General features: G+C 51.8%; 1 protein-coding gene and 1 long non-coding RNA gene across 15 annotated transcripts in view; one reads left to right on the plus strand and one right to left on the minus strand.

Annotated features, from left to right (window-relative positions):
- The window catches only part of CHST15 (carbohydrate sulfotransferase 15), a 78666-nt gene extending 63548 nt beyond the window's left edge, over window positions 1-15118 (plus strand). For 8 of the 13 annotated variants that reach the window (XM_074338842.1, XM_074338839.1, XM_074338840.1 and 5 more), the window contains 4 exons: window positions 6931-7087; window positions 8713-8877; window positions 11086-11233; window positions 12758-15118. In XM_074338842.1, coding sequence (XP_074194943.1) covers window positions 6931-7087; window positions 8713-8877; window positions 11086-11233; window positions 12758-12948 — 661 coding nt within the window. In that variant the 3' untranslated portion in view covers window positions 12949-15118. The remainder of the gene's footprint in view (window positions 1-6930; window positions 7088-8712; window positions 8878-11085; window positions 11234-12757) is intronic. The other 5 variants (XM_019742202.2, XM_019742197.2, XM_019742200.2 and 2 more) reach the window with 1 other exon arrangement.
- An 87-nt stretch (window positions 15119-15205) lies between these two features.
- Window positions 15206-16807, minus strand: LOC141572881 (uncharacterized). 2 transcript variants are annotated; one of them, XR_012498364.1, is made up of 3 exons: window positions 16673-16807; window positions 16380-16557; window positions 15206-15755 (listed from the first exon to the last, which is right to left on the minus strand). It is a non-coding gene; the product is annotated as an uncharacterized LOC141572881 (long non-coding RNA). The 2 variants fall into 2 exon arrangements; XR_012498363.1 differs by lacking the exon at window positions 15206-15755 and adding an exon at window positions 16026-16154.
- Window positions 16808-26487: the final 9680 nt, after the last annotated feature.

A 26487-nucleotide genomic window follows, 5' to 3' on the forward strand; every position in this document is an offset into this window, starting at 1 on the left:
GGCCTCCTTTCCAGCTTCAAATGGCCTTTATTCCTTGTAGGAAATATATGTATATAATCATTATTGATCGCACCATATCAGAGCTTGGGAAGTTATTGATCAGTAATTTGAATCTGGATGCCTGTAAATGCAGAATAATGAGGGGTTGCTCTGGCATTCGTTTTTTGTAATCACAGGTATTACGACCCTCCAGGTGGGTCGAAGGTTTAGACAGAACTGTGCGATGTCTTTGGGAGAGGGGGGTGAATGGGAAGACATGAGTGTGCCCACCTCTTGCGGGCGTCTGGTTGAAGAAATGTCACTGTTCACATGTGTGTCATTGAGAAGCCTCCTGGCAGTGCTGAAGAAGCACAGGGATATTGGGCCAGCATGGCCTGGGGCGAGCCCGCCCAGGAGCTGCTCCCATCCACCCCGCCACTTCAGCCTCTACGCGGATCTTTCCTCAGAGCAAGATTCGGAGATGTCCGGTGTGAGGAGCCGTAACCGGAAGAGATGGCACAGCTCACGGCCTCCGAGAGCCTGCCCTTGTCTGGCGTGAACCTGACACTGCCACTTGTACTTCTTGTGCCTTCCCACTTGGCGATGTTAGTGACTCTCCACATGGGCTCCTCTGGGTCCTGACAGGTTCAAACCCACAGCCACTTTTGGGAGTGACTGGAGCGAGCTGATGTAGGAGCATGTACAACCGTGTGAAGGTAGTAAGCACTGCAGAGTTGTTCACGTTCAAAGGGTGAATCTTATGACATGTGCATTATGCCTTGATTTTAAAATGGTATGAACAAAAATATTACAGAAGGAGGAGAAACCAGCACAGGGAGAGGTGTCACCACCGCAGTGACGTTCGAGCTAGAACTTGCAGAGTCTCCACAGAGACGGAAGGCCAGTTAACAGGCACTTCATCATTTAAGAACAAAAACTATTAAAATCGAATGAGTGACTGCAATTACCAATGAACGTGAGCTTATCGAAGTGATAAGAGATCAGGCAGTGAGTCCTGAAATTGTGATGGATGCCTGAACACCTACCTGCCTATTGCTCTCATTTTTTAGATGCCCAGTGTGATGTCCCATAAACTCATTTGCTTTTCCTGATCGTGGCAGTAAAGTTTCTTGTGTTTGTTCTGAATAGTTGTTTGCGGATCTATTACACGTTGTAATTGCTTTTCAGTCTTCTGTAACTTATTAAGTAGTTCTGTAACAGTTGACTTTTCCTTCCAAATCACTACATACCTAAACATTCAAAACAAACAAAAACCAAAAAAAATTAGTTCAGCTGTTGATTTGGCTCCATTCCTAAACTATGAGGCCAGGGGCCACGTCCTGTTGGGCCAGTGGGCCTTAGGGTCAGGCAGACTGGGGAGATTTTGGGGCCCAGCCCCATAGCCTCCTGGGCCGTGTGACCTTGGGAATGTTCTTAATCCCTCTAAATAGCAGTGCTGTCCTCGTAAGCCAGGGTAATGACAGTCGGCGTGTATCTCGTGGGGTGGTTGTGAATATGGAAGGAGAACACGCTCATGTGGCCCAGAGAGGGACAGCCCTCAGTAACCACGAGTGGCCACATCAGGGGTGGACACAGGGAGGATTCTGGGAACTGAGCCCACATAGCACGCACGTGAGCCTGGGCTGGAGGAGGGCCCCACGGAGTTACGGTGCCCCTGTCTTTGTGGTGATGTGTAGGCCCACCTCTGCTCACCTGGACTCAGAGCTGCTCCCGTCAGGGTCATTGAATGAATTCAGCGGTGGCCTTGGGGTAACTGTCCAGATTTTACCTGGTGGGATCTTCAAGATGACAGCCACTCCTTGTCTCTGTGGGGAGAGACATGGCACCAAGTTAGGGAGCCCCCCTAACGTACACATCCAATCCTACGCCCCCTCCAGCATTGCTGGGGTCCCGGGACCCTGCGATGCACAGGGAAGGAACTGGAAAGCACAACCTGAGTGCAGGCCCAGCGTCCCGCGGCCACCCAACAGCCTCTGAAATAACCACAGCACAGACGGCCCGGAATGTATTTGGACTTATATTTGGAATTGCTGTTGGAAACCGTCCTGGCCAAATGTAACACCCATCTGTTTGGGATGGTTTAAGAGTAAGAAAATGAGGTGGTTCTGCAGGGGGGGGCTTAGCAGACCCAAAACTTGGGGCTGGCTGGGTGTTAGGGTCCGTTGGCTCTCACTCTGCCTCGGGGCCTTCACCCCTCCAACCTTGGGGTCTCCTGCTGCTCAGATCACTCATTTCGTGCTGGACTGTCCCATCTGGAGACATTTTCCCTTGAATCAAACCAGTCTTTCTTCCTGAACCTTCTATTCCCTGGAGTATGGGACAGATCTCCCAGCTCTGGACCCCCTTTTAGCTTTTGAAGCTGGCATCCTTCCTGCCGAGTCTTGCTTCTTCAGCTGCAACAGCTCCTTCCCCCTCAATGTTTGGCTCCCAGCACCACAGGCAAGCGTCCTTTGTCCTTTGGGGTCCACCACGGAGGAGCAGAGCAACACCCTCCCACATTCTCAATGCCTTACCTCTATTAATGCATCCTGAGTCTGCATCAGTGTCTCTGAAGTTCTGTGATGATTTATTATGAGCTTATGTCAACCAAGTTCCTTACATATTTTCCTTGTTGGCCTCTTTCCCCTACTTCATCATTGTTTGGTTGATTTTAAAGACTAAAATGTGGACACTTAGGTTTATCTCTTTACATTTCAACTTGTTACACGAGTGTGACTGCTCCAGCTTTTGGAGATCTATTTTGGATACTTATTCTTGATACATTGCTGTCCTCAATATTTTCTGAGTAGTTTTAACCCATCAAGTGGCTTTCACTCACCCAAGGTCATTTACCTGACTCTTTCCCCAGAGGGTAGATGTGGGGAAATCCTGGCATTGTTTACTGCAGATATTCTTAGGAGGCATTAACCTCATTCTTGGGGTGGATTTGAACAGTGCTCCTTGAAACCAAGAGCCCGCGTTTTGCGTTTGCCTTCCTACTTGTTTCTCCGTGGGAAAGCTGGCCATGGGGGCTTGGCCCTCCTACCCACTCAGGCGACTCTTCCAGGGCCTCGGGGTAGGAGAGACGTGCTGACAAGACCCCGCAGTGTTCCTGGGAACTGGGATTTAGACTCTGTGTGAGTTCCCTAGGGCTGTCATAACACATTACCATAAGCTGGGTGACTTAAAACAACAGAAATGTCTCCCTTCACAGTTCTGGAGGCTGGAAGTCCCGAATCAAGGTGTCAACAAGGTCAGTTCCTTCTGGGGGCTGTGAGGGAGAATCTGTTCCATGCATCTCTTCCGGCTTCGGGTGGCTTCCGGTGGCTTCCGGTGGCTTCTGGCAGTCCCTTGGCGTTCCTTCTCCAGTATCTGCCTCTGTCTTCACATTGGCCTTCTCCCCATGTGCCTGTGGGGAGGACACCAGTCATTGCATTTAGGACCACCCTAAATCCAGGATGATCTCATCTGAAGACCTGCAACATAATTACATCTGCAAAGACCCTATTTCCAAATAAGATCCCATTCACAGGATGGGATTAGGGTGTGGACATGTCTGTTGGAGAAATCTACAGTATCCAAAATGGAGGGGTGGCCATCGTTATGGTGACTCAAGTTCCCGCTCAGACGTTGCTGACAAAGTGGGGCGTGAACCACTTGTCCTCGGAGATGCGCGCGCACACGGCTCTCGGGAATCCTGGCACCCACTGCCCGTCCTGTCGGCAGGTCTGGGAGCCCTGGGGGGCCCTGCGGGGCCGGGACATTTTCCCTCATTCTGGTCTGGCTCTCAGAGGCTGTAGACATGACTCACAGAAGGGTGGGGTCCTGAGTTCATGTCACCGTACCCCAAGCAGATGAGAATCAGTAGTCTCAGCCGGGCAGAGCTGGGCTTCCTGGTTGGAACACTGGACGCGTCCCAGTTTGTTCCCCCAAATCACTTCCTGGTCTCTGAAGAATTCTATGGAATCAGCAGATTCGTCATGAAGTTACTTGGTATTTACAACAGAGGCAGCTTTAGGGGCTGTTGTTTTATTTATGAGCCAAATGTGTACAAAAAATGTTATTACCACCACATAAACTGTCACTATGGAAAGCGAAATTTTGGGGGTTTTTAGGTGGTAATTTATGTGATAGAATTCCAGTTACACCAAAGAGTTTGGATAGTTCTGGAAGTCCTTGGTAAGAACTCTGAACTTGGACTTCCTATTAAATAGCCTGTGATGACAGTTTCAAAGGCATCTGGTGCTTTTCACGGACATCGTTTCTGGGGCTGTGCCGTGTTGATAGGACGGGTAGGAAACGTGTGAGCCGGGAAGGGCACCCCTCAGACCCACTGCCACACAGCCTCCCTTGGCACATAGAGCGAGCTGCACGTTGAGGTCCATGCACATCTAATTTTGGCACTCATCCATCAGCCTTTTAGGTTATACTAACCAGGCCTGACCCTGCACTGACAGGTGCCATGTTTGTATTGAGGGATGTCCTGTTTTTGAAGAGGGAAAATGGCACAGCTGATGTGGCCACCAGAAGTAATAGGCGCCTGTCGCGTCATCCTGGCTACTGCACTCAGTGAGCACAGCTCTCAGGGAGAATCTACTGAGCATCAGTGAGCATCTCTAATGAGCAGCTCGAAGCAGGTCGTTTTGGAGCGCTTGGCTGTCCAGGCTCAGATGTCCAGAGCACTCGTGTTCCAGCCTGTGTTTGGATTCTAGGCAATCTGTGGGTAGATCGCAGACCTCTCAGGACCTGTCAGAGGTGTCCTCTGTGGACATTGGCTGTGGATGAGTTCAAAAGGGCCATGTGGAAGGCACTGTGCCCGTACCGGAGGATGAGGAGATCTGGTCCCTAAGAAGCGATGTTTGCATTGTTAACCTTTGTGTCCTCCTGTGCCTGGCACTAGAGGTGAGGGGTCTGGAGAAGAAGCATTTGTAGCTGCCCCATGCAACAGGGGCACTGCGGTTTCTGCAGGAGTGTGTGTGGCCCAGGGCTGGGGACAGGTGGAAGTGCTGGGTGCACTTGGCCATGCAGATGGCACGTCCCCAGACACGTGGGTATATACAGCAATAAGATGGGCTGAACTGCCGTCAACAGAAAGAGGAGCCAAATTGGAGAAGTTGGGGAAACAGAAAATATGGAGCTTAGAGGAGGGAGAATCGTGACCCTCTGGAGCCATGGGGCCAGTGTACATCAGCCTCGAGTCCCTTCAGCAGCTGGGGTTGTGTCCTGTGAAGGGTGCTGGGCACAGCAGTGGGGCACTTGGAGGTGTGCATTGAAAAGGCACAAGATGGAAACAAAGTGGGGATTTTTGAAAACCAGAAATGGGATCAAGACTTAACCCTCTCAATAAGCAGAAACGGAGAAAAAGGCTGAGGAAACTCGCAACTGGGAAGTTCAGTTAAAGAAAAAAACTACTGGGTGACAGTGGAAAAAGTAATGTTATATTAGGCTTCCGGGTACTATAGTGTCGACTTTTACGAATGTTCAAAATTAAATGATTTGAGAAGTGCCATGATAATAGATATATTATGGTCCCATCTGATACAATCTGATATATCTATTTTTTAAAATATACACTATGCAGATATATGCTTGAGTATGCACAGAAAATTTCTGGAAGGATGTATAAGAACCTGGTAACAATGGTCACCTGTGGGGAGTAGGACTGTGTTAGGACCATTGAGGAAATTGGGAAAGGACACTTCTAAGTGAAAGCTGTGCTTATTACATTGTCATAACTTGGTTTACTTTTGTTCATCGTATGTATCAAAAGAAACAGCCCATGGTAAAAGAAAATCTATGTGTAATGTTGAAAGTCCAATATAATATATTTTCAGAGGATTTGCAAGGGAGGGAGGATGGGGAGGAAAGAAAGAGAGAGAGAAAGAAAGGAAAAGTAAAAATTATTCCTGCACGTGTTAAAGAATGGGAAGGCAGACTTTATTCAGGAGTGTCACGTTGGTATAGGGATTACTGTGATGGGGTTTTGCAGTGACAGAGGCTAGGGGGTGTCAGTGGATGGGAAATGACTAAGAGGAAACACGAGGAGTAAGGGGGATTCTGGCTAAACTCACCGGACAGGATTCTCGCTGTCGGCTGGCTGGGCTGATCAGACACCACCTGGGGAATGGTGAGGGCTGAGCGACCCAATCGCATATGGAAGGTGGGTTATTCTGTCTAAAATCGGGCAACACAAACAAAGACAGACACGAAAGTCCAGAAGCTGAAGCCTCGTTGAGAAGAAGCTTCAGAGGAGCCTGCGTCAAGTGTGGTCAAGGAGAGACTGTCAGTTCCTGTACGAAAACATTATCACGTACCTGTGGCAGGGTCTGTATGAACAGATCCACGTGTATGAACACACACACACAGGCCCGGGGGTGTCTGCATGCATATGTGGGGATGTTTTTACACTGTGATAAAAAAAAGAAATAGGTCCCTACCAATCTAGAGAGACACGTTTCATAATGTCTTTTGCAATGTTCAAATATCTGTGGAAAGGGCCAGGAATTTCATGTGGAATGTAATATTGCGAGAGTGACAGATGCTCTTGTTATTGTTGCCTCCCAGAGAGGGGGGAGGAACCGGAAGGAGCATACAATTTTCATGGCCTCTCTGCTGTAGTACGATTTCGGTCATCTGGTGTTGTTTCAGAGCTCACTGTTACTGTGAAAACAGCCGTGGCCTGAGGTGGCTAGAAAGAACAAAGAAAAATCCTACTGGTGGTTTGTCTGAGGCCAGTGTAGACAAGTCTGAGTCTGGGAGAGACCTGGTGGCCCTATGAAGGTGGGGGAGTAGGGAGATGGCTCCTCTGCAAGGGAACAAAGAGAAATGGTGGCGTTTTAAGGAACAAAACTAGATAATGTAATTCATTGCTCCTTGATTTTCATTGTCACCCGAATGGCGAGATTACCCATTCACGGGTGGTAAAAAAATATGCATTTATTTTATTCACAGGTTGTACTCAGACTATCTCTACTTTGCAAGTTCAAATAAATCTGCAGATGACTTCCATGAAAAAGTGACAGAAGCTCTGCAGCTGTTTGAAAATTGCATGCTGGACTACTCGCTGCGTTCCTGCGTCTACAACAACACCCTCAACAACGCCATGCCTGTGCGTTTCGGGGAGCCCTCCCTCTCACCGAATGGCCCTTCATGGTCATTATGCAAGGGGCATTGTGGGTGGGGACGTCAGCATGTAAACACAGAGAAGTGTTTTGGTGTGCAAATGCCCCTGTGCCTTTGAGCAGTGGCTAATGAGAAAAAGAAAACAAATATTCCTGGATGTAAAAGTGTAAAAACGGATGGCCCCTTTCCGCTGGCACCCCGCTTTCTTCGCTGCTGATCTCCCAGTTATAATGCTCTCTCCCCTCTGTGTGAGAATGAGGGTGCATTTAGGAAGATTACCTTTCAGAGAGGCTCCTGAACACACTGCAATTAGGACTGGCAGCCACCAGGACACCCACCTCTCAAATTGTCTTCACGTTCTCTCTCTCCAGTGGTGGATTGTTTCATTGGTTTTAAAAATTACCCTCCAGTGACTTTCAGTGCTTCTTTGACAGGCTGTCAGTGGATAAATAGTTCTTTTTTTTTTTTTTTTTTTCCTTCAGGAATATAGCTATACATTTTGTGTCTTTTTGTTTAATGCAAAAGAAGCTGTTAATGACGAATTCAGCTTGTTTTAGCTCAGGTGTGGTTTTCCACTGTGGGTTGTTCTAAATGCCTTTTTCAGCAGGTTTGGTGCAGCAGGTAACCTTCCATAGTGAGGCTAAGGCTGTGACCTGCCCTGGCGTGTGGTTCACAAGCCTTGCTCTGCTGAGCATGTCACGTGGGGAGGCACGGACCCATCTGCTTGAGGTGGAGTCTTGGAACCCCCAGGGGTTCAAGGTCAACAGGTTTTGCTCCCCCTTCCTTGTTATCAAGGCGGGCTCACCTGGAAGGTAGGGCGCTAGCTCAGGCAGGATGTACAGGGGCAGCAGGTAGTCTTTCAGGCTGTTCTGCTGAGCTTTGTGATTTGGCAGGGAAAATGCACCAAGCACACAGGTAAGCACAGAATAGGCGGATGGTGCTGGGTAGGAGTGTCTTTTGGAGCCAGGCAGTGGAGGGGTTCAGCTCCTAGCTCGGGCATTTGCTAGCTGTGTGACTCTGGGCAGTTGTCTTAGCTTCTCGGAGACTCATTGCTGCATCATAAAATGGGGGTAATAATACTGCTTTACCAGGCTGTTGCAATGCTTGAAGAGTAGTAGTTCATTCATGTGTAAGGGATCCTTTTCCTGTACCCATCTTAGGTTTGTTGGCTGGGGCCCTGTAAACTAGACGGACAAACGACAGATTAACAAGAGAAAAATAAGTTTATTAACGTATGCGTCACACATACACACGGGAGCACTCAGCGATGAGTGACTCGGGTGGTTAGAACTCAGTGGTCAGCATCTTAATAAGGGCATAATCCATTTGTAGAGGACAAGACAAAGGAAAGGACTGTGGGTTTCTGGGGGGCAAATTGTGGGAAGGGGACGAGTGGTAGGTAAGGGCTAGTTTTAGCGGGGATTGTTATGTCGAATCCTCTGGTGCCACCTCCAGGCTGATACGGGTCCGGAGTTGTCCCCAGTGATTAACTTGTATCCTTCCTGCTAGAGAGGGGAAGGGAGACCCCTTACACATTTATGTCCTGCTCTTAGGCCAGTAGGGGGAGATAGGAAGCTTTTCTTGTATCTGTGTTTTCTCATTTGCCTTTAGCTCAAAATAATCCTTATGCCGACTGAGTGTGGGGCCTGGCTTCAGGTCCAGGCTCTGGCGGGTGCCACCAGCTGGTCCTGGGCAGCTCCCCCCTTTACTCCCCCGCCATCGCTGACCAGCCTGCCTGTGAAGGAAGACCCTGCTGCAGGAGGCCTCGTCCAGCAGGTCTGTCCACCACGGAGAGGGCACAAACACACTTTCAGAGAAATATCCTGTCACTCATGGCCTGGTCATGGACGGGCTGCAGTGACCTTAAACGCCCCCATCCTGCCACAAACTCCGAGCTCCTTTCCTTCTGGAAAGTTTTTGAGTAATAAAGGCAGGTTCTCTGGAAGAGATAAAGCTCGTCTGGCTGGTCCTCTCTGACAGACACAGAACTGAAAAGCTTTGTGAGGCCGATGACATAACAAGAAGACATTCTCATAACAGTTCATCTGTTGGAGGCGATACCATATTTATTTCTGAGGCTGGCATGCACTCATTTTCTCTTCAGCTTTGGCCCAGCTTGAGGTCTTTTTACGAGCTGGCGTATAAGGTAACACAACCCGGGGGCTGGAGGCAGCTAATGGATTTGGAGACAGCTTATCCCTCTAATTGTTTTTCTTCCTCCATGTCCTCCCACACGATTAGAAATATAGTGAAATGGAAAAGGAATAGGGAGAGATGAAACTGGTCCGTGTCTGCATGTATTTTGTGAAATGTTTCATCGTCTGACAGTTGCCACGGCCTTCAGCAATTCCGCCAGCGAACAGATAAGCGCCAGGCACACGCCCTTGTGCAGGAGGTGATGGAAGAGCTGTGGTCCCTGCCCTTTAAGAGCTCAAGGTTGAGCTGGGAAAGAAAGGAAATATGATGTCAGGGTGTCTGTCTAAGGATGTGAGATGGGAGATGGAACCTGGGGAGCTGGGAGGTTGTGCCCGTGGAGGGGGTGGCTGGGTGCTGAGGCCACACTGAGGACTTTCTTCCATGGTGACCAGGGGAGGCTTGGAGCACAGGCCAGGCATTCACAGACGAGAGATGGGAGCACTGGTTAGGAGGCTGTGACGGTGCCAGGCAGGTGCCGATGGGACCACGACAGAGGGAGTGGCACTAAACTAGGCAGAGGTGGCCGAAGAGAAACATTTGGAAAGACTAGAGAGAGGCAGAGTGGGAGACAGGAAGTGGAGCAGGGTCCCCGAGGACCTGTGAAGGGGGAGCATTGGAGGAGGGGGCCTGAGAGGGGAAGGGGAAGGGCCAGTTCTTTCCTGGAGCTTTGCTGAGAGCTTAGGGTCAACTGCAAAGTTAGAGGGAACAGCCTCCAAGACGGCCCTCACTTTTGACACCACTTGTAAGTTGGAGGTCCCCCAAACCACCCTCAGCATCAGTAATTCACTGGAAGGAATCACAGCACATACTGAAAGCTGTTACAGTCACGGTTACGACTTGCAGGAGGGAAAGGACCCAGATTAAAACCAGCCAAGGGGAGAAGCACTTGGTGGGGTCTAGACTCGCAGCTCACAGTTGTGCCGTGAGGCATGGGCAGCGTGAATGCCTTCCAGCAGCAGGCTGGCGCTGTACATAGATGCTGCCAGTTCGGGCAGCCCACGCAAGCCTTTGAGTATTTGCTGGTGTCCGTGTGGCTGGCCATTAGTCTCCAGTCCTTCCTGCAGGTCATGGCACAGAGCTCCCATAATAACCCGTGAGTTAGACTGTCCAGTGGCCAGATCTCCCAGGCTGGCAAAGACACTCATCACACAGGATGTCCCAGGTGCGTAGCGGTCACCTCTGGGAGCCAAGGACAAAGGCCAGACCTCTCCTTGGGTAAAGTTAATTCTTCACTATACAGGCTTGCAGTCTGGCACGAGGGAAGGCCCAGGAGAAGGACCAGGACCCCGGACACATACAGGTGGAAGGGAGCGGCTTTGTACAACGCTGCTTTTAGCCGGAAGTACTCATATTCACATGGCCCCAGGCGTTGACAGTTCACTCATCTGGCTTGTCTCCACGGCCTCTGCAGGTGTTTTTCATGGCTGTTGTATGCTGGGTGTGGCAGTAGAGACAGCCAGCATGCTGTGCAAAGAACATGCCCACGATTGGTGGCTGTGACCTTGACCTCTCCCTTTCTCTCAGTCCTCGCTGTGAAATGTATCACGGAACCACCTACAGGGCCGTCATGAGCATTAGACGCCACCCAAGTGTGGAAATCCTCTGCGTGTGTAGCAAGCAGCAAGAATGCATGGCATTTAAAATCCAACTTCTGAAGACAGTTGTTTGCTAGGATACCTGGTGTTCGTTTATAATGACGCGCCATAATACTCGCGTACTTTCGGAAAGTGCCGTATGGTGCTGGGGGAATTGCTCCGGGAATAATGCCTCTTCCTCCTTTGGCCCTAGGTCAGGCTGCAAGTTGGGCTGTATGCTGTGTACCTTCTGGACTGGCTCACTGTTTTTAATAAGAAACAGTTCCTCGTTCTCCGCCTGGAAGACCACGCATCCAATGTCAAGTACACCATGCACAGGGTCTTCCAGTTTCTCAACCTCGGTATGAATGTCACGCTGAAAACCCATGGAGCAGGGCTGGAGCTCCATGGACAATGGCCCTTTGAGGGACTCGCTGAGTCGCATGCAGACTCTGTGAGCTGGGCAGGGGCGGGCTGAGCTGGGAGGCCACTCAGCACCTGTTGGTCAAGCGCCAACTACATGTGGGACCTTGTGCATGGTGTGGTGATGGGTCCCTGGGAGAGAAGATACAGCCTCTCCTGTGGGAACTTAGGGTCCACTGGAGGGAGAGGAGGAATCTGCAGCTCAGATAACCGAGTAACTGATAGGATGACATGGGGGAAGGTTAGTGTCATTACAACAGGTTCATCTAGGTAATTTGGGATCCCAGCTGCTGAAGGGATCATGGAAGGAAAAAGTCTGTGTGTTGAGCCTTGGGGATGGACAGGATGTCAGTGGGTGGCTGGGACAGTCCTGCAAAGGCCACAGGGCTTGGGGGAGGGAGTAGACAGGTCATCACATTATCTCAGGTGTTGTTGGGGACCCCTGGAATCAGAACCATGTGGCTGGATGTGGGCTTCTGGGGAGCAGAAATGTATTTGCCCCCCCAGTGGGACTTGGGACCCCTTCGTCTTTTGATTTTTTCTCTTTTTCTTGGAGAGCTGGTAATGTGATGGAGTGTGATTACTTTTTCCTTCTAAGGCCTAGAACCAGTTTTACTTGATTTGGCCACCTATAGACTCTAGCATTAATGGGCTTGTCTTCAGTCCCTCAGATGGACAGTAAGGCCAGTTCTGTTCCTTCTGTCTCACATAACCCAAGAACATGGGGAGATGGGTTTTCTGTGTAGCGGCTTAAGACTTTGGCCAGATCCCGCGAGCCTGGGGCAAAGAGGTCTGGGCATTGATCTGACGAGTTAGGGCAGTGGGAGGCTGATGGTCCAGGCGCCTGGAGATGGAGGTGGCCACCTCAGGTGGCTGCACTTGCTGGCTTGTTCCCCGGCCTCTCCACACTGATGTCCTTGCTGCAGGTAGAGGTTCAGCGGGTGCGGTCTCAGGGCACAGGCAGCTCCTTTGCTGCCCCCTCTCTATTGCCACTTCACAGCAAGACAGGTTGAATTGTGGCCCAGCGACGGGGCCCGAAGTAGAAATGATGGTGGCAGAATTCCAGTGGGTTGGTTAATAGGAAAGTCTAAGTGCATGGACTAGGCCTGGCAGGTCACTCAGTCGTCCGAGGACAGGCTGACAGACAGGGGAGCCAGCCCTTTATGGGCAGTTGGAAATGAAACTAGGAGGTGAGGTGGCAGCCTAATATCCCAGGTGTGCCTTCATGAGTGGGCGTCCGACACTGGGCCATGGCATCTGCTGTTTTCGTAATGCTGTTTCTACCTTCCACCCTCAGCAACTCCGAAATGGACCCAGCCAAAGAATTTTGATCTCAAAACACATTCTTGAGGGAAGGGGACTCCTGTCTCAACATGTACGAAGCATGGCTGGGATTTCTGCAAAGTTCCTCTTGCCTCCTGCCACGCCTTGGGTCTCACAGGGCTCTTTTCTTTGTATTCCAGGGCCCTTAAGTGAGAAACAAGAGGCCTTGATGACAAAGAGCCCCGCATCCAACGCTCGGCGTCCCGAGGACCGGAACCTGGGGCCCATGTGGCCGGTCACACAGAAGATTCTGCAGGACTTCTACGGGCCTTTCAATGCCAAGCTGGCGCAGGTCCTTGCCGACGAGGCCTTCACCTGGAAGAAGACATGAGGCTGAGTTCCTACTCTTCTCACCGGGCCTGTGGGTTCATTATTACCGTGATTTTAAAGTCTCTCTTTATGGGGAATCGTACTTACAGCATGGAGAAAACCCTGAGACCCAAGTCTCCTTTCCCTCCCAGGCACATCTTTATTATTAACCCTTCAGAATTTCCTTTTGATGTCACCTGGCCCAGCAGCAGACCCGTCACAGCGCTCATTCCACTGGAAACCCCACTTCCGGACGCATTGCCTTCTGCTCGGAGGCTGGCCGGTGCTCGTGGGACAAGGCCGGCGGGCACGGGACTGGGTGCCGAGGGGAGAGCATCGAGTCTGGGGCCTGGGATTCTGGGGTCCATCGGAGCACGCCTGAGGCCATGCCCCGGGGCCTGCCAGAACGTACTCTTCACATTCAGTGCTGAAATACTCTGTTTAGATCACTAGCTCCTTTGGCAGAGAATTTGAGGCTCTTTCATTCGTTTCCCCTTTTACTTCAAAGGCAGTCGTTCAGTCTCTTCAGATACAAGTCCTGTTGTCCCCCAGACCTCCTCCCATTCTGTCCCTGGGGACTTAGGTTTAACATAGAGAACGAAGGCCTTTAAAACAAGCCACCTTCTGCATTTCGCTAGCCGGAGCTCTCTTTCTGCCTCTTCAGATGTTTTGTCAAGAGTTTATTCCGTTCATAATTGGAATATAAATTCAGCTTATCGTTGGAAGGGAGATTTGGGCTCTTAACACCAGACCAAGCAATTTCAAGGAGCGGAAGGAACACTTCGTGGACACCTAGGTCACCGGGCCTTCCTGCACACGAGGCCATCGAGACTGCAGGGTGTTTGAAGTTTTAGTCCCGGCCGCCCACGGCTCAGCCTCCCCCCTGGAGTGAGCTTATGACTCACACGCTCTGCCACGTGTGGCCGGAGGCCCTGCCCCAGTTCCCAGACTGCAGGTACTCCAGTCCTGATTCAGAAACACAGTGCGCTGGGGCCGAACATGGTATGCTGGATTCTTAATGGAACTTTCTGGGCCACCTGGCAGCTTGCTTTACTGATGGATGGGGCTAAAGTTCTTGTCATTTCTTGGAGGCGATGGGGAACAATTGAAGAGAGGCCTGGAGCCCACTGGCACACAGCCCCAGGCGGGACCCCAGTGAAGCTATGCACCAGAGTGTTGTGAAGGGGAGCTAGCTGTGAACGCAGTCAAGCTCCTGGACACAAGGTCAGGAAGTGCAAAGGCCGCCTCACCCCCTGTCGCTCGCAGGCCTGAGGATTTCCTCAGCTTCCAGCCTAGTGCTGTTGTCGTCCATCCTGCCATGGGAGGCACAGCCCATTGCAGACGTGCGGAGGGCTCAGTGCTGGCCCAGCCCGGCTGTTTCTGCTGCTGGAGGAGCTGTGTGTCCAGAACACCCACTTTCAGGGACAGTGCCCTCCTTTCTCATAGCTGGCACCCAGAGCAGCAGCCAGCAGGGCAGTCTGGCCAGAGCACAAGGGTGTGTTAGGGGCAGCATGTCAGTGTGTGTGTGTGTGTATTTATTGGCAGCACAGGGTGTGTGTGTGTGTGTGTGTGTGTGTGTGTGTGCGTGTGTGGGTGCATTTTCCAAGTGGGTTCCCTTCAGCTCTGTGGCTGACAAGGCCCCCGGACACAGCCCTTTCATGGATTAATGTCTCTGTCTTGTCATTTTAAGAACGGATTTTGCTGTTCCACCCCAACCATAATTACCCCACGGGACTTTTCTTACGCACTCCTACGCATGTGAATAGCATGTAGCATAATTCTGCTTCTTACAGAAGTATTCCTGATGGGATTATTTCCAATATTATTTGGTTTATTATACAGATCTTTTTATATACGCAGGCCATCCATTCTGTGCCAATCAGCGCCACCCAGATGCAGTTTCTCTCAAGGGACCTTGCTCGGAAGGGCTTTTGCCTTTGCTGTCCCTCGTTCGAGGCCTGTTCATGTGGACAGCACAGATTTCGAGCAGTGGTCCTGGAGCCTGTCACCCCAAACCAAAGCGAAATGGAGCATTTCTCACGACCTGGTATTGAAGTTCCTTCATGTTCTGCAAAGCTGTATATGGGACTGTATTATCTTGTATCCCTTAGTCCTGTAAGGTATGTTAAGTGAACCACAGTGACACTGTACTTGTATTACTATTTACCAGAATTAAATGGGGACCCCTACGACTGAGGCTCTCCTTGTTGTCACAGCCCTTGTGGCGGGTTCTCTCCACAGTGTCCACTGTGCCTGAATGCATCACGGAAGGACTCTGTGTCTTACCTGCATGCGTTGTTACCGCTTCTGTATGACACGGACCTACCGCCTACCATGAGCAGTGAAAGAGACAAGATTGCAGAGAAGGGTGCAGACGTTACCAGGGACGCCCTGGGGGGCCTGCTGGGGGTGTGAGTCTGGGGGACGAGGTCCGGCCCTGACCACAGACAGGCCTGATGTTGTCTTGAGATGTATGGATTGGAAGTTGGGTGACCACAGGCCCTGCCACTCCTCATAGGCTACTCTCAATGTGGCTGCTTCCCTCCGTCCCCGTGGTCTGCCTAGCCCCTGGGGGCTGTGAGTTTGAGATTCCTGGTGTCAGTGGGTGCATATCATTACACTAGGGTGTCCTGGCAGCACTTGGGGAGGGGGCAAGCCTAGGGGATTCAACATAGGGGTTGTCTGAAGTTTGGGGTTCTGGAAAGCTGGGTCATCCTGGGGACAGTGTGGACCACGGGTTGGCCCCCCAGTTCTGGGAACACCCACCCATCTCTCGCACATTGCCTCCGCAGTGGTATGCTGGGGGAAGGGGAGCAGGTGAGTCCAGACCTGGAAACGAAAAGAGCCCTATTTATTAATGAAAGAGCCAGGAACAGCTTTGCTCAGCAGCAAAAGTCCTGTGCCTGTGAAGAGAAAGGGGATGGGGGGAGACGTGGACAGGCCAGATGGGTGAGTCTTGAGGGTCAGTTGCACAAGTCTTTCCCCTTCTGCTCTGTGACCACCTCCGCCCCAGGAACCAGCTCTCGGGACATTCTGATGAGGATTTGCCACGTCTTTATATGAATCTCGCAATGGCCTCTCCCCAGATGCCCGTCTTCGGGAGCTGGAGCAAAGGCCGCGTTCTTGGCCAGGGCGTCTCAGGCCTCATCTCCCAGCACAGAGGTACCATGTGTGGGCGGGGCTTTTCCTGTTGCTCCAGAAATCTCACCTTGTGGGCAGCCACTTCGCCTGTGGGAGACGCAGAGCCTCTTGCGAATCATGGGAAGTTAACACTTCCCCAGAACCTCACATGGCAGGGTTCCCTGCCAAACAGCCAAGCGAGACCAGGTCCCGTGGGGTGGAGGCTGCAGCAAGAGGGGCAGCTGCCGACCCCGGGGAGCTGCCTGAGTGTCCTGTGGCTGCAGTAACAAGTTACCCCAAATTGAGTGGCTTAAAACAAGCGTATTATCTTACAGTTCTGGAGGTCAAGAATCCAAAGTCAGTCACAGGCTACATCAGTGTGGGCAGGGCTGGTTCCTTCTGGGGGCTCTCCGGGAGAAGTGTCCTCGCCTTCCAGCCTCCAGAAGCTGCCACGTTCCTTGGCTTGTGAGCCCTCCCTTCTTCAAATCTCTGACTCTCACCCTCCTGCCTCCTGTAAGACCCTGTGATTGCTCTGGGCCCACAGATTCTGGGGTAACACAGAATCATCTCCCCAGCTCAAGATCAAGCTGCAAAGCCCCTTTTGCCAAGTAAGATAACAGACTTACAGGTTCCAGGGGTGAGGATGTGGACATCGTCTGAGGCCATTATTCTGTCCACCATAGGAGGGTGGTCCAGTGAGCTGGTTGGGCAGTCAGGGGTCAGGGTGCCCGTCAGCCCACCCCTTGTGGCTGTGCCCTGTGGGGCCCAGGCAGGTCTGAATGGGCGGGCGGCTGCCTAGCCAGAGGGCCGGGCTTTCAGACATATCTGTTCTGAGATGGTGCCTCTTCCTGTCTAGTCAGGGCTCTCACTGTGGTGAGTGGGACAGGGTGAAGTGAGGCAGGGTGAAAGACCCACCTGTCTTCCAAGTTCAAATCGCAAGTCATTCTTTGCTACGTTCCTCCCAAGTGCCCTCTGCCCCTCCCCCAAGGACTATTTCTGTACCTCTGAGTAGAGGTGAATTTTGAGTACTTACAAGTTTGAGGTTTTTTTAAAGCTACTTTCTCAGTTCCCCAGGAGACACACATCAGCCCCAGGTGCAGTTTTCAGTTTCTGAAGTTCAGCTGTTTTCAAGTTAGTTATGCTTCTAAGGGTGAACGCTTAGAACACTGTGAACGCTACAAAAATGGTTAGGATGCTTTCTGGTCCCTGAGCACCTCAGGGGCCTGTGACCTTGGTGGCCCCAGACTCCAGGGATGGCATGGGAAGGCTGACCTCCAACCTCACTTTCATCGACCGTGCCTGATGGCCCACACTGTCCTGCTCCTGAAGCCCCTCCCTGTCCCCAGCCCTCTTGCCTTGGCTGTGCCCCTGCTCCTCTCTGTTCCCCTCATTTGCATATCTGCTTGGTCAGCTCTTAGGCGGGCACATCAGAAGTGGACTGGCTGCCTCTGGGCTCAGCCTTACCCCACGGTCTCGAAAGCACCACAGGGACACACTCCAGCTAGAAAATGTGCGAAAGTCAAAATTTAATGTTTTAGCAAATATTTTCTGATCCTCCGATTTGCACAAGGCCGTAGGCCAGGCATTGGTGGGTGGGGAGCTCATTTGTTGATTCTCTTGCTGGTTCTTTCCCCAAGTATTTGTGACATGCTGGCTACGTGAGGCAATGGGAGAGGCCAAAGACCAGGATTAGGCCTGGAGCTGGTGTCCACGGTGGGAGAGGACGGGCTGGGCTGGGTCCACCTTCTCCAAGTATCTGTGACTGGAGACTTCATTGGGCAAGTTGGAAAAATGGGGAAATCCTACTTACCCCCAGATACATTTCTTAAGCTTTTTATTGTACTCAAAATAGTTTTTAATTTGTCTATCTTTTGATAAAAGGGCCAAAGCTTCTTGTCTGAACCTGAGTCACAGGTAGGTGTGCTCGGTCATCTCTGTTGCTGAATCCACATCTTGATGAGTCAGCACTGGTTCTGGTTTTGATTTTCTAAAGGGCATGAGAATGGAAGCCACCTGCAAAGCTACCTGGGGCAGTCCTCTGTTACTTGTCCTTGGGTATTCTCCCCCAATTATTTCCCTCATCTGTGCTGGGACTTGCCGACGTTTTTCAACCTGGTTTTCAGAGAGCAGCTCGTGGTTTGCACTCATATTTCCTTAGTTTACATCCGTGGTTCTCCAACGGTGGGGACCCTCAAGATCTTTTAGGAGATCCACCAGCCACAACTGTTTTCACGATTGTAACAGGATGCCATTCGCCCTTCATGCTCTCGTTTCCTCATGAATGTACAAAGTGACGGTTTCCAGCAGCCACGGCCCACTCGGGGACATGTGCTCGTGCATTCATGTGCTTTAAAGTCTCTCACCTTTAGTGTCAGATGCAGTAAATGTTGGTGGATATAAATGGTATAAACAAAAGCTCTTTAGGATCTTCAGTACTTTTTCAGAGTGTAAAGGACTCTTGATACTAAACAGTTTGAGAACTGGCTTATATATTTAATTAAATTGTGCATATATATAATGTCAAGCACAATCGGCATAAGAAAGACTTGGGAACAATCATAATTGATTTATTGTAAATATACAATCAACTTGAGGGTATTTTGCCAAGAGCATTGAGCATGCCCTGGGCGTCAGCCAGGGTGTTCAGGGAACAAGGAACCGGACATCTGGGGAGGCGGATAAGAGGCCATCTACGGTAAAACGTGGTGACAGGAGTGACAGTGGTGCCAGCTATTTATTGAGCTCGTGTTGAGAGCCAGGCCCTGTGCTACGTGCGCCTTCGTGTGTCTTCTTGGATTCTCACCACCACCCTAGAGAAAAGGTTCTATAGTGTGGTTCTGCCATTATACAGGTACGGAAAGAGGCTCAGAGGGCCCAAATAAGGAGCCCAGAAACCCCGCTACTAAGGAGCAGAGTTGGTCCTTGATCCCAGGTCTGGTTGGTGGCCTGTCTTACCCTATTCTTCTCACCTCTTAGTTCCTGAAGCCTGAGCCTCCAAGGGGCCGGGTGGAGAGGGCAGCGCCTCAGGTGGATCCTGGTGGGCGAGGTGCCTTCCAGACAGTCTGGGCTGGGAGGCTGACACAGACATGGGGCTGAGGGCAGGGCCAGGTGGCATCGTCAAGGCCATTCCTTTGTGGAAGCAGCAGAACAGATCTGGACAGCTCCCCACCTTATCTGCATCCCACTGAGTGCCCAGCCTGGCAAGGGCTGCTGGGGCCAAGACTCGCTCCTGGCCTCCGCTGCCACCTCACTGCATCCCTGTGGCCTGCACCCACCTAGTGGGCAGGAAGCTGAGCCGAGTGTGCAGCTGGCTCTCAGGACGAGCTTCTGACATTTTGGGAGATTGAGCAGGTGGGACTGGATGCTCCATGGGCCCTTGCACCTCACAGTGGGAGGCTTTCTCAGAACCCGGGGCCCTGGCTGCCCCCTAAATAGCCAGTTCTGGAATTAGTAAGGGGCCCCCTGTGGCCAGCAGCTCCTGCCACCACTGGGGGTTCGAGTCATGGTCAAGGAATGGGGAGTGGCCACTTTCCTCCTCCGGGCTGGCCTCCAGATCTCAGAAGGGCAGCTAGACATCCCAAATTAGGCCCCATAGTCGCCATGGAGACCATTTGTTTACTCCTACTTCCTCATGAGCTAATCTGGAGAACCGCCATTTTCTGTACTTTCAACGTAATGGAATTCAGGAAAATTCCAAAGCCAGCCAGCCCCAATTTTAAAAACAGAATCTAGGCATCCTGCATGGATCTCAGGATGTGGACAAATGTCTCGATCTGACCTCTAATTTCCTGCTTCCCCTAAGAGAACACATGCCTCACCTATGCTCCGAAGTTTCTGCCTCCCTGTTTTTGCCCAAGCCATTACTCCACCAGGAGTGCCCACCCTCCCCACTGGTCAATGAAGTCAGCTTCTTATCCCACCCCAAGGCCAAGTTCAAGTGTCACCTCCACCGTGATGGGCTCCCAGATTGCACCCTCCCTCCCACCTCTTGACCTGTACGAGGAGGTCTCTCCCCCTTCTTAGTCCCTTTACCATCTACTGTGGCATTGATTCCTTTCTACCTGACTCTGTAGTCCTTTCTGTGTTTCCATCTCCCATCTAGACAGCAAATTCTGGGGACCCCTATCCCCATACCCAGCAGTGGAGTGATGTTCTCAACAGGAAGGCAGTGGGAGCCTGGAGAGAACTGACCTGAAAGCCAGGTTGCGAGATGACACTGGGCAAAGTGATTTAACTTCTTGGAGCTTCAGTTTCCCCAGCTAATGACCAGGGTGGAGGCCTAGAGGATTGCAAGGGCACTTTCAGATCTGCCTATCTTTTTATTGCCCTTTGAAAACCTGTCACTTTCCCCAAACTGCTTAAGTTCCTAAGGCATTTATCAGAGGAGGTGTGTAGAAAAGCGGCGCAGAAAGGGGTGGGGCGGGAGTGGCAACCCCTTCTTCCCACTTCTAGGATACCCTGCTAGCAAGAGGCATCAAAGCGCAGCCTTGCGCTGCCCCCGTGTGGCTCGCTCAGGCACTGCAGCCAGGAAGCCTTAACTCACCTCTCTGAGGGCTACCCTGGAGGATGCCCATCACCCATCTGGACGGCCCGCTTGATCCCCTGTCTTCTCACTCACCTCTCAAGCGCACCCAAGGACCAAGAGTAACCCCAGTAAGACAGCGCCCAAGGGGTGGAAGGACTAAGGTCTCAGTTCAGCCAATTAGAAGCGTTGTTCTGAAGGCGCAGGAAGTGGAGGGAAGGGGTGGTTGTGGCAGCCCCCTGAGGTAGCCCTGTGTGTTTCCTGGTCTCCAGGTTGATCCCACCCCGCCATCTCAACGGAGATGGCCCTCAGGCCAGGCATGATGGTGCCCATAGTGCCGCAAGGAAGGGGAGGCTGTCGCAGAGCTGGGTGCCTGCCTAACTCCCTGTCCCGTGCTCCCGTGGCTCCATCTGGTGCCTCCAGAACACTGCTCCTGATGGGCTGAGCTGAGATCCTTTGGCCCCTTTGGGACAGGTAGTGGTCCCGACACCTCCTCCCCAACCCCTTTCTACCTTGGTCCTTCCACCGAGGATGCCAACCAACCCACCCCTCAAACACCCTGTCCTGAGCCTACCTATGCTTTGGCCTCATGCAGCCCCCTAGGACTGTGCTGCCAGGAGGGCCCAGAGGGAGCCGTTACCCACTTCAGGGGGTCTCGGAGGTGGGGGTGTAGGTGATGGGGAAGGCCTGGGCTTGCAGCTTCTGCCTAGAGACCTGCAGAGCTCCATTTCCGCCCTTCCTTGCCTGGCCTTCTCCCTTCCTCCCAGCATCCCCTCTTCCCAGGGCTCCCTTCCCTCTTCCCTGCAAATGGCCCTCCTGGCCCCAGGCCCCACTTCTGTGGCCTTTTAGCCCTATGCAGACAGGCTCTGCCATGCCTGTCCTCTGGCCAATCCCTTCTTAGATGTGAGGGGGTGGGGGCGTGCAGTGGGTGCAGGGGGCTGCTGGGTTCCCACCCCACCCCCTTTCCAGGGTTTCTTATGCTAACAGTACCTGTCCTGCCTTAGTTTAGACACACTGCGGTCTGGGACCTCCATGTGGCCGCAGGTACTCATCCTGCCTGACCTAGTCTAATGGGGCAGACCTGACCTCTTCCTGTCCCCTTTGCCTGTGACAAAGGGAGCAGGTACAGGAAAGGTGAGGAACAGGGCATCAATGCATGCAGTCTCTTTCAGGGAGCAGAAGACACAGAAATCATTCCATTAGCCAGGAGGACAGACAGGTCAGGACCTACTTGTGTCACTTCTGCAGGATGACCTGTGAAAAAATGCACCGATGGGCTCCTTCTAACTCCACAAAATGCTTTCATTGGATTGCTAGTTGAGAGAACCTCATTAACTAGGGGCAGGTCACAAGTAAAACAAAGTATGAAGGTGGCACATTTCTGGCTTTTAACTTCAAGGGCTCTGGCCTTGGAATACACAAAAGATTCAGAAGAATATGCAAAAATGTTTCCTTCATCAATAGTAACTTCCCTTCCAGATAAGGCAAAGCCAGATGGCAAGGAGCAGGCCTCCCTGGAGGAGTGGGCTGAGGAAGATGCGACCGCAGAACTTGAGGAGGGAAAGTAGCTTCATGAACTAAGCATGTCAATTTCAAGTGCCTCAGCCAACAAAAGACAACAGGTGAAAGATGACATGGTTTGGTGTAGTCAAAAGAAGCATAACTGACAGCTTGCCAAACACCCAGGAAGAAGGTACGGGCCTCTTTGGCCTTCACTGTCTGCAGAATCCTTGCACGTGAAGGACTTGAACGGGCCTGGTGCCAGCAGCCTATTTGGAGCACTCCTGGCTCAGAATTAGGAATTTATAAGCAACTCTGGGCTTATAAGAATCAAAAGCTCATTCCTGTCCCAGTAGAATATAGCAAGATCCATAAAAAGTCACGCAAAGAGAGAACAAGATAAGGAAAAATCTCTGGAGAGTTACAGTTGGGGTGACCAGAAGTGGGGTTGGCTTTAGGGTGACCGATTTGTCCTGTTTTACCCAGGATTTTCCTGATTTCAGCACTGAAAGTCCTGCTTTTTGGACCCTCCTCAGTCCCTGTCCCCCCACTTGGCCTGGTGGGCCAGAATTGCAGGGAGAGCAGGAAAGTTGGGAGCCAGGGACTCCCATTGTGCCCCTCTGCTGGATCCTTCTCACCTGAATTGTGGGTCATTTGACGAGGGGTGAGGTCTCTGCAGACCCCAAGGTTGGGGGCACCTGTAGTGTCTGCAGGACAAGCCTGGTCCCTGAGAGCACAGGAGAGAGAGCGCCCCCTGCTTGTTGCCTGCAACTTCCCATCAGACACCTGGAGGAGAAATCTGCGCGGCCCCAACTGTATTCAGAGGGCCAAGAACTTGGTGGAAAGCTCCTAATGTGTACAGTTGACTCTTAAACAACAGGACTTAAAGGCAACGACCCTTCGCCCTGTTGAAAATCCGCGAATCATTTTTGACTCCCTCAAAACTTAGCTACAGTCCCTCAGCACCCACGAGGGATAGGGTCCAGGATCCCCCCCAAGTCCCCCGATGCCCAATCCCTGTACAGAAAATGGTGTAGAGCGGTGCATACAGTCGGCCCTCTGCATCTGCAGACTCCCAATCAGGGATCGAAAATACTTGTTTCGATCCGTGGCTGGTTGAATCTGTGGATGCCAAACCCGGGGATACGGGATACGAAAGGCCCACTATATGTTTATTGAAAAAAATTCCACATGTAAGTGTACCCACAGTTCATTCCTCTGTTGTTCAAGGCTGAGAGTCACTGCAGAACAGCAGGGAAGCGGGGTGAGGTCTGTAACCAAGACACCTCCCTCCTGGCAACTGATGGTGGGGAGCGTGCCCAGCCCACCTTGCCGAGTCAGCTGGTCCCCTGTCCCTGCCACTGTGGCTCTGGTGGTGGGGCGGGCTGAGGGGGTGGTCAAGCAGAAGACCCCTTCCCCTCTGTCCTCCACCCTCCCCATCCCGCTCCTAGCCTAGGAATTAGAGGACATTCATTCATAATTTTAAAATAGCATACAAACGATTTGACCATCCATTCCAATGGAGTTGAAGCAACACTCCGACCTCCAGCCTGAGCACCCCTCGGTTAGAGAACCGGCCTCAGACTCCCGGAAGCACGCGGCCCAGCCTCCTCCAGGGGGCGCTCTTCCCCCCTCCCCGGAGCGTGGACCCCTGCGAAGGGGATCCTTCCTCCTGGCCATCAATGCGCAGTGAAATTCAGAACAAAAGGGGAAATTGTTATCACCCCTCCACGCCCGTGTATTTTTATACATTTCTACTGTTCCTATTGTGCTTAGCATTTTTCAGTGTTTTCCTGACCATTGGAGAGATTCTTGGGATTGGCTCAGGAATCAGGACAGGATTCTTCTAAGAGCCAAGCTTACAGCTTCTGATTGTGTCCTTCAATGGTCCCACTGCTTAAAACGAAGTGGCAGAGTCACTGCTCAGCATAAATCAAATTCATCATCATACTTAATGTAACTGCAGTACGTTTTTAAAAGTACACAGTCAGGTAGAGCTGGATTTCCAGGCTTTCCCAGTCTCCCTGCCTAGAAGCCCTCAGGCCAGGAAGGGGAAAGGGAGGAGAAAGAAGGAGTGTGTGTGAGTGTGTCTGTGTGTGTGTCTTGTACCCCGAGGCTCCGGGGCTGATCCTACAGGGTTCAGGAAGGATGTTCCTGTTCATTAGGGTCCCCAAGAGCAGCAGTGGCCATCTGAGTCACCGCGCCTTGCAGTAAGGTCCACGGTTACCTCTGGAATGCTTTGGTAGAAGAGCAGCAGGTGGTCAAAGGGGGCCAGGGCCGAGAGGCCAGCAGTGTTCAGATACTGAGAGCCCACAGGGGCCTGGGACTGCTCTAGTGCTGGGGACACCGCCCAGAGCAAGACAAGCATCTGTCCTCAAGGAGTTGGTACTGTGCCAAGGGAGGCTGGACAACAGAGAAGCAACTGAGGTCATTTCAAGGGCTGCTAAGTGCTATGGAAAGCGTGAGACAGGGCAACGTGGGAGAGCGTGCCCGGACAGGAGGCCAGGGCAGGAAATGAGCTTGCTCATTTGCAGGTGAAAGAGGCCTGAGTGGCCAGACTGAGGGGGAGACAGGAGAGAGAGGAGAGGACATGCCCCGGGCCCACTTTCTAACCTACGGTTTATGCCTCTAGTTCAGACTTCCCTCCCGAGTTCGCACTCGTGTATTCAGCCACCTGTGTGTCCCCTGACCCCCTCTGCGGGGATGTCTAGTGAACAGCTCAGCTCACACTCCTGAACTTCACCACCCCCTGAAAACCTGCCTGCACACCACCTTCCTCACTCAGGCACCTCCATCCTGCCATGGCTCAGGCCCCCAGCTGGGAGCCGTCCTCAGTTCTGCTCTCCCACCCCACGCCTTCTGGCCCAGGACCCTGCGGTCGCGTCCTTCCGCTAAGTCCAGGCTTGATGGCCGCCCACCATCTCCACATTGCTCCCCAAACGATGCCTCCACCACCCTCTTGCCAGTAGTCTCTGTCTTCAGCACCCATCCCAGTCTCTTTACAAGTGGTGACAAGATGGATGGAGTCTTTCAAATGTGAGCTGGGAGCTGTCACCTGCTGAGACCCCCCCCCCACTGCTCAGATGGACGCCAAGTCCCTCTTGAGGCCCTAAGGCCCTGCATGGCCGCTCTCATTCACTCCGGCCTGGTGTCCTGTCATCTCCCCTTGCTCCCTTGTCCCAGTCTCACAGCCCCCGGTCACTCCTCAAACCCGGGGGCTGTCCCCACCTGGATGACCCCCTGACTGGAACACTCGCGTCACCCACTAGTGAGGCCACCCTCATTCCCCTGCTCTGCTTCTTTTTGTCACCGCACTTTCCATCTTCTAGCCAATGATCATCTACTTTATTTTTTGCTAAAAAGTTTTTAAAATTTTTATTAAATGTATTGAAGTGACATTGCTTAGTAAAATTATATAGGTTTCAAGTGTCCAATTCTATAATACATCATCTGTATGTTGCATTGTGTTCTGGAATATCATTTACTTCTTAAGTGACGCTTCTGGTTTCCCCACCTCCCACTAGATAGCTCTATGGCGACAAGATCTGCCGCTTTGCTCCTTGGTATCTCCTCTCGAAAATTCCCAGATCAGTGCCTGCGTGCGTTGTGTGCTCAGTACATGGTGCTGAATATAGGGTGAACATGAGACCTGGTCGGCCATGGGCGGAAATTGATTATTTTCTGGTCACCAGCATAGTCAATGGGAGAGTTAGGGCAAAGGTGTATGCTGGCTGATTTCTGCTTTAGGAAAATCCCTTGCCTGCCCTCGGAGGACGGACTGGGTGGGGGCAGGAGACCCCAAGCAGGCCGGGATCCTTGTCTCTGGTTCCCTGACGGGTAGTGAGCAGTGCTGTTCAACAGGATTTCCTGCCGTGATGGAAATGTCCTTTGTGCTTCCAGTAGCCACTGTCCACAGGTTTCTACTGAGCAGCTGGATTTTAAATTTCATTTTATTTTAATCAATTGAAACATAAACAGCGACATGTGGCTAGAGGCCCCACATGTACACAGCAGTTCTGGATCATGGACCAGGGTGGTAGTATGTTGGGTACATGAGTGTCAAATTCCCAATGGTCTCTGGCCCCTGATCCAGTCTTGCATCACAAGGTCCCAGGGGAAGACCTGCCAGCGGGTCGGCAAGGGGATCTGACTTGTGAAATAGAGCAATGCTCCTATGTTCCACGTACACTTGAATGGACCCGACATGCTAGGATGTGGGGGGGGTGGGCTGGAGCTCAGCCTTTTACCCCCTGCCCCTGAACACCCCCCTCCATGGCCCCAGCTGTGACAAAAACAGGCCACTCACACATTTTATACAATTCAAGCAGTGATTTCCTTGACAAGTAGAATACAGACAAAAAGTTCTGGGTCCAAATACGTGGTTAGAATGGATGATAAACATATAAAAAGCAATATTCT

Source organism: Rhinolophus sinicus, linkage group LG07 (assembly GCF_036562045.2).
Source record: "Rhinolophus sinicus isolate RSC01 linkage group LG07, ASM3656204v1, whole genome shotgun sequence".
Lineage (NCBI taxonomy): Eukaryota > Metazoa > Chordata > Mammalia > Chiroptera > Rhinolophidae > Rhinolophus > Rhinolophus sinicus.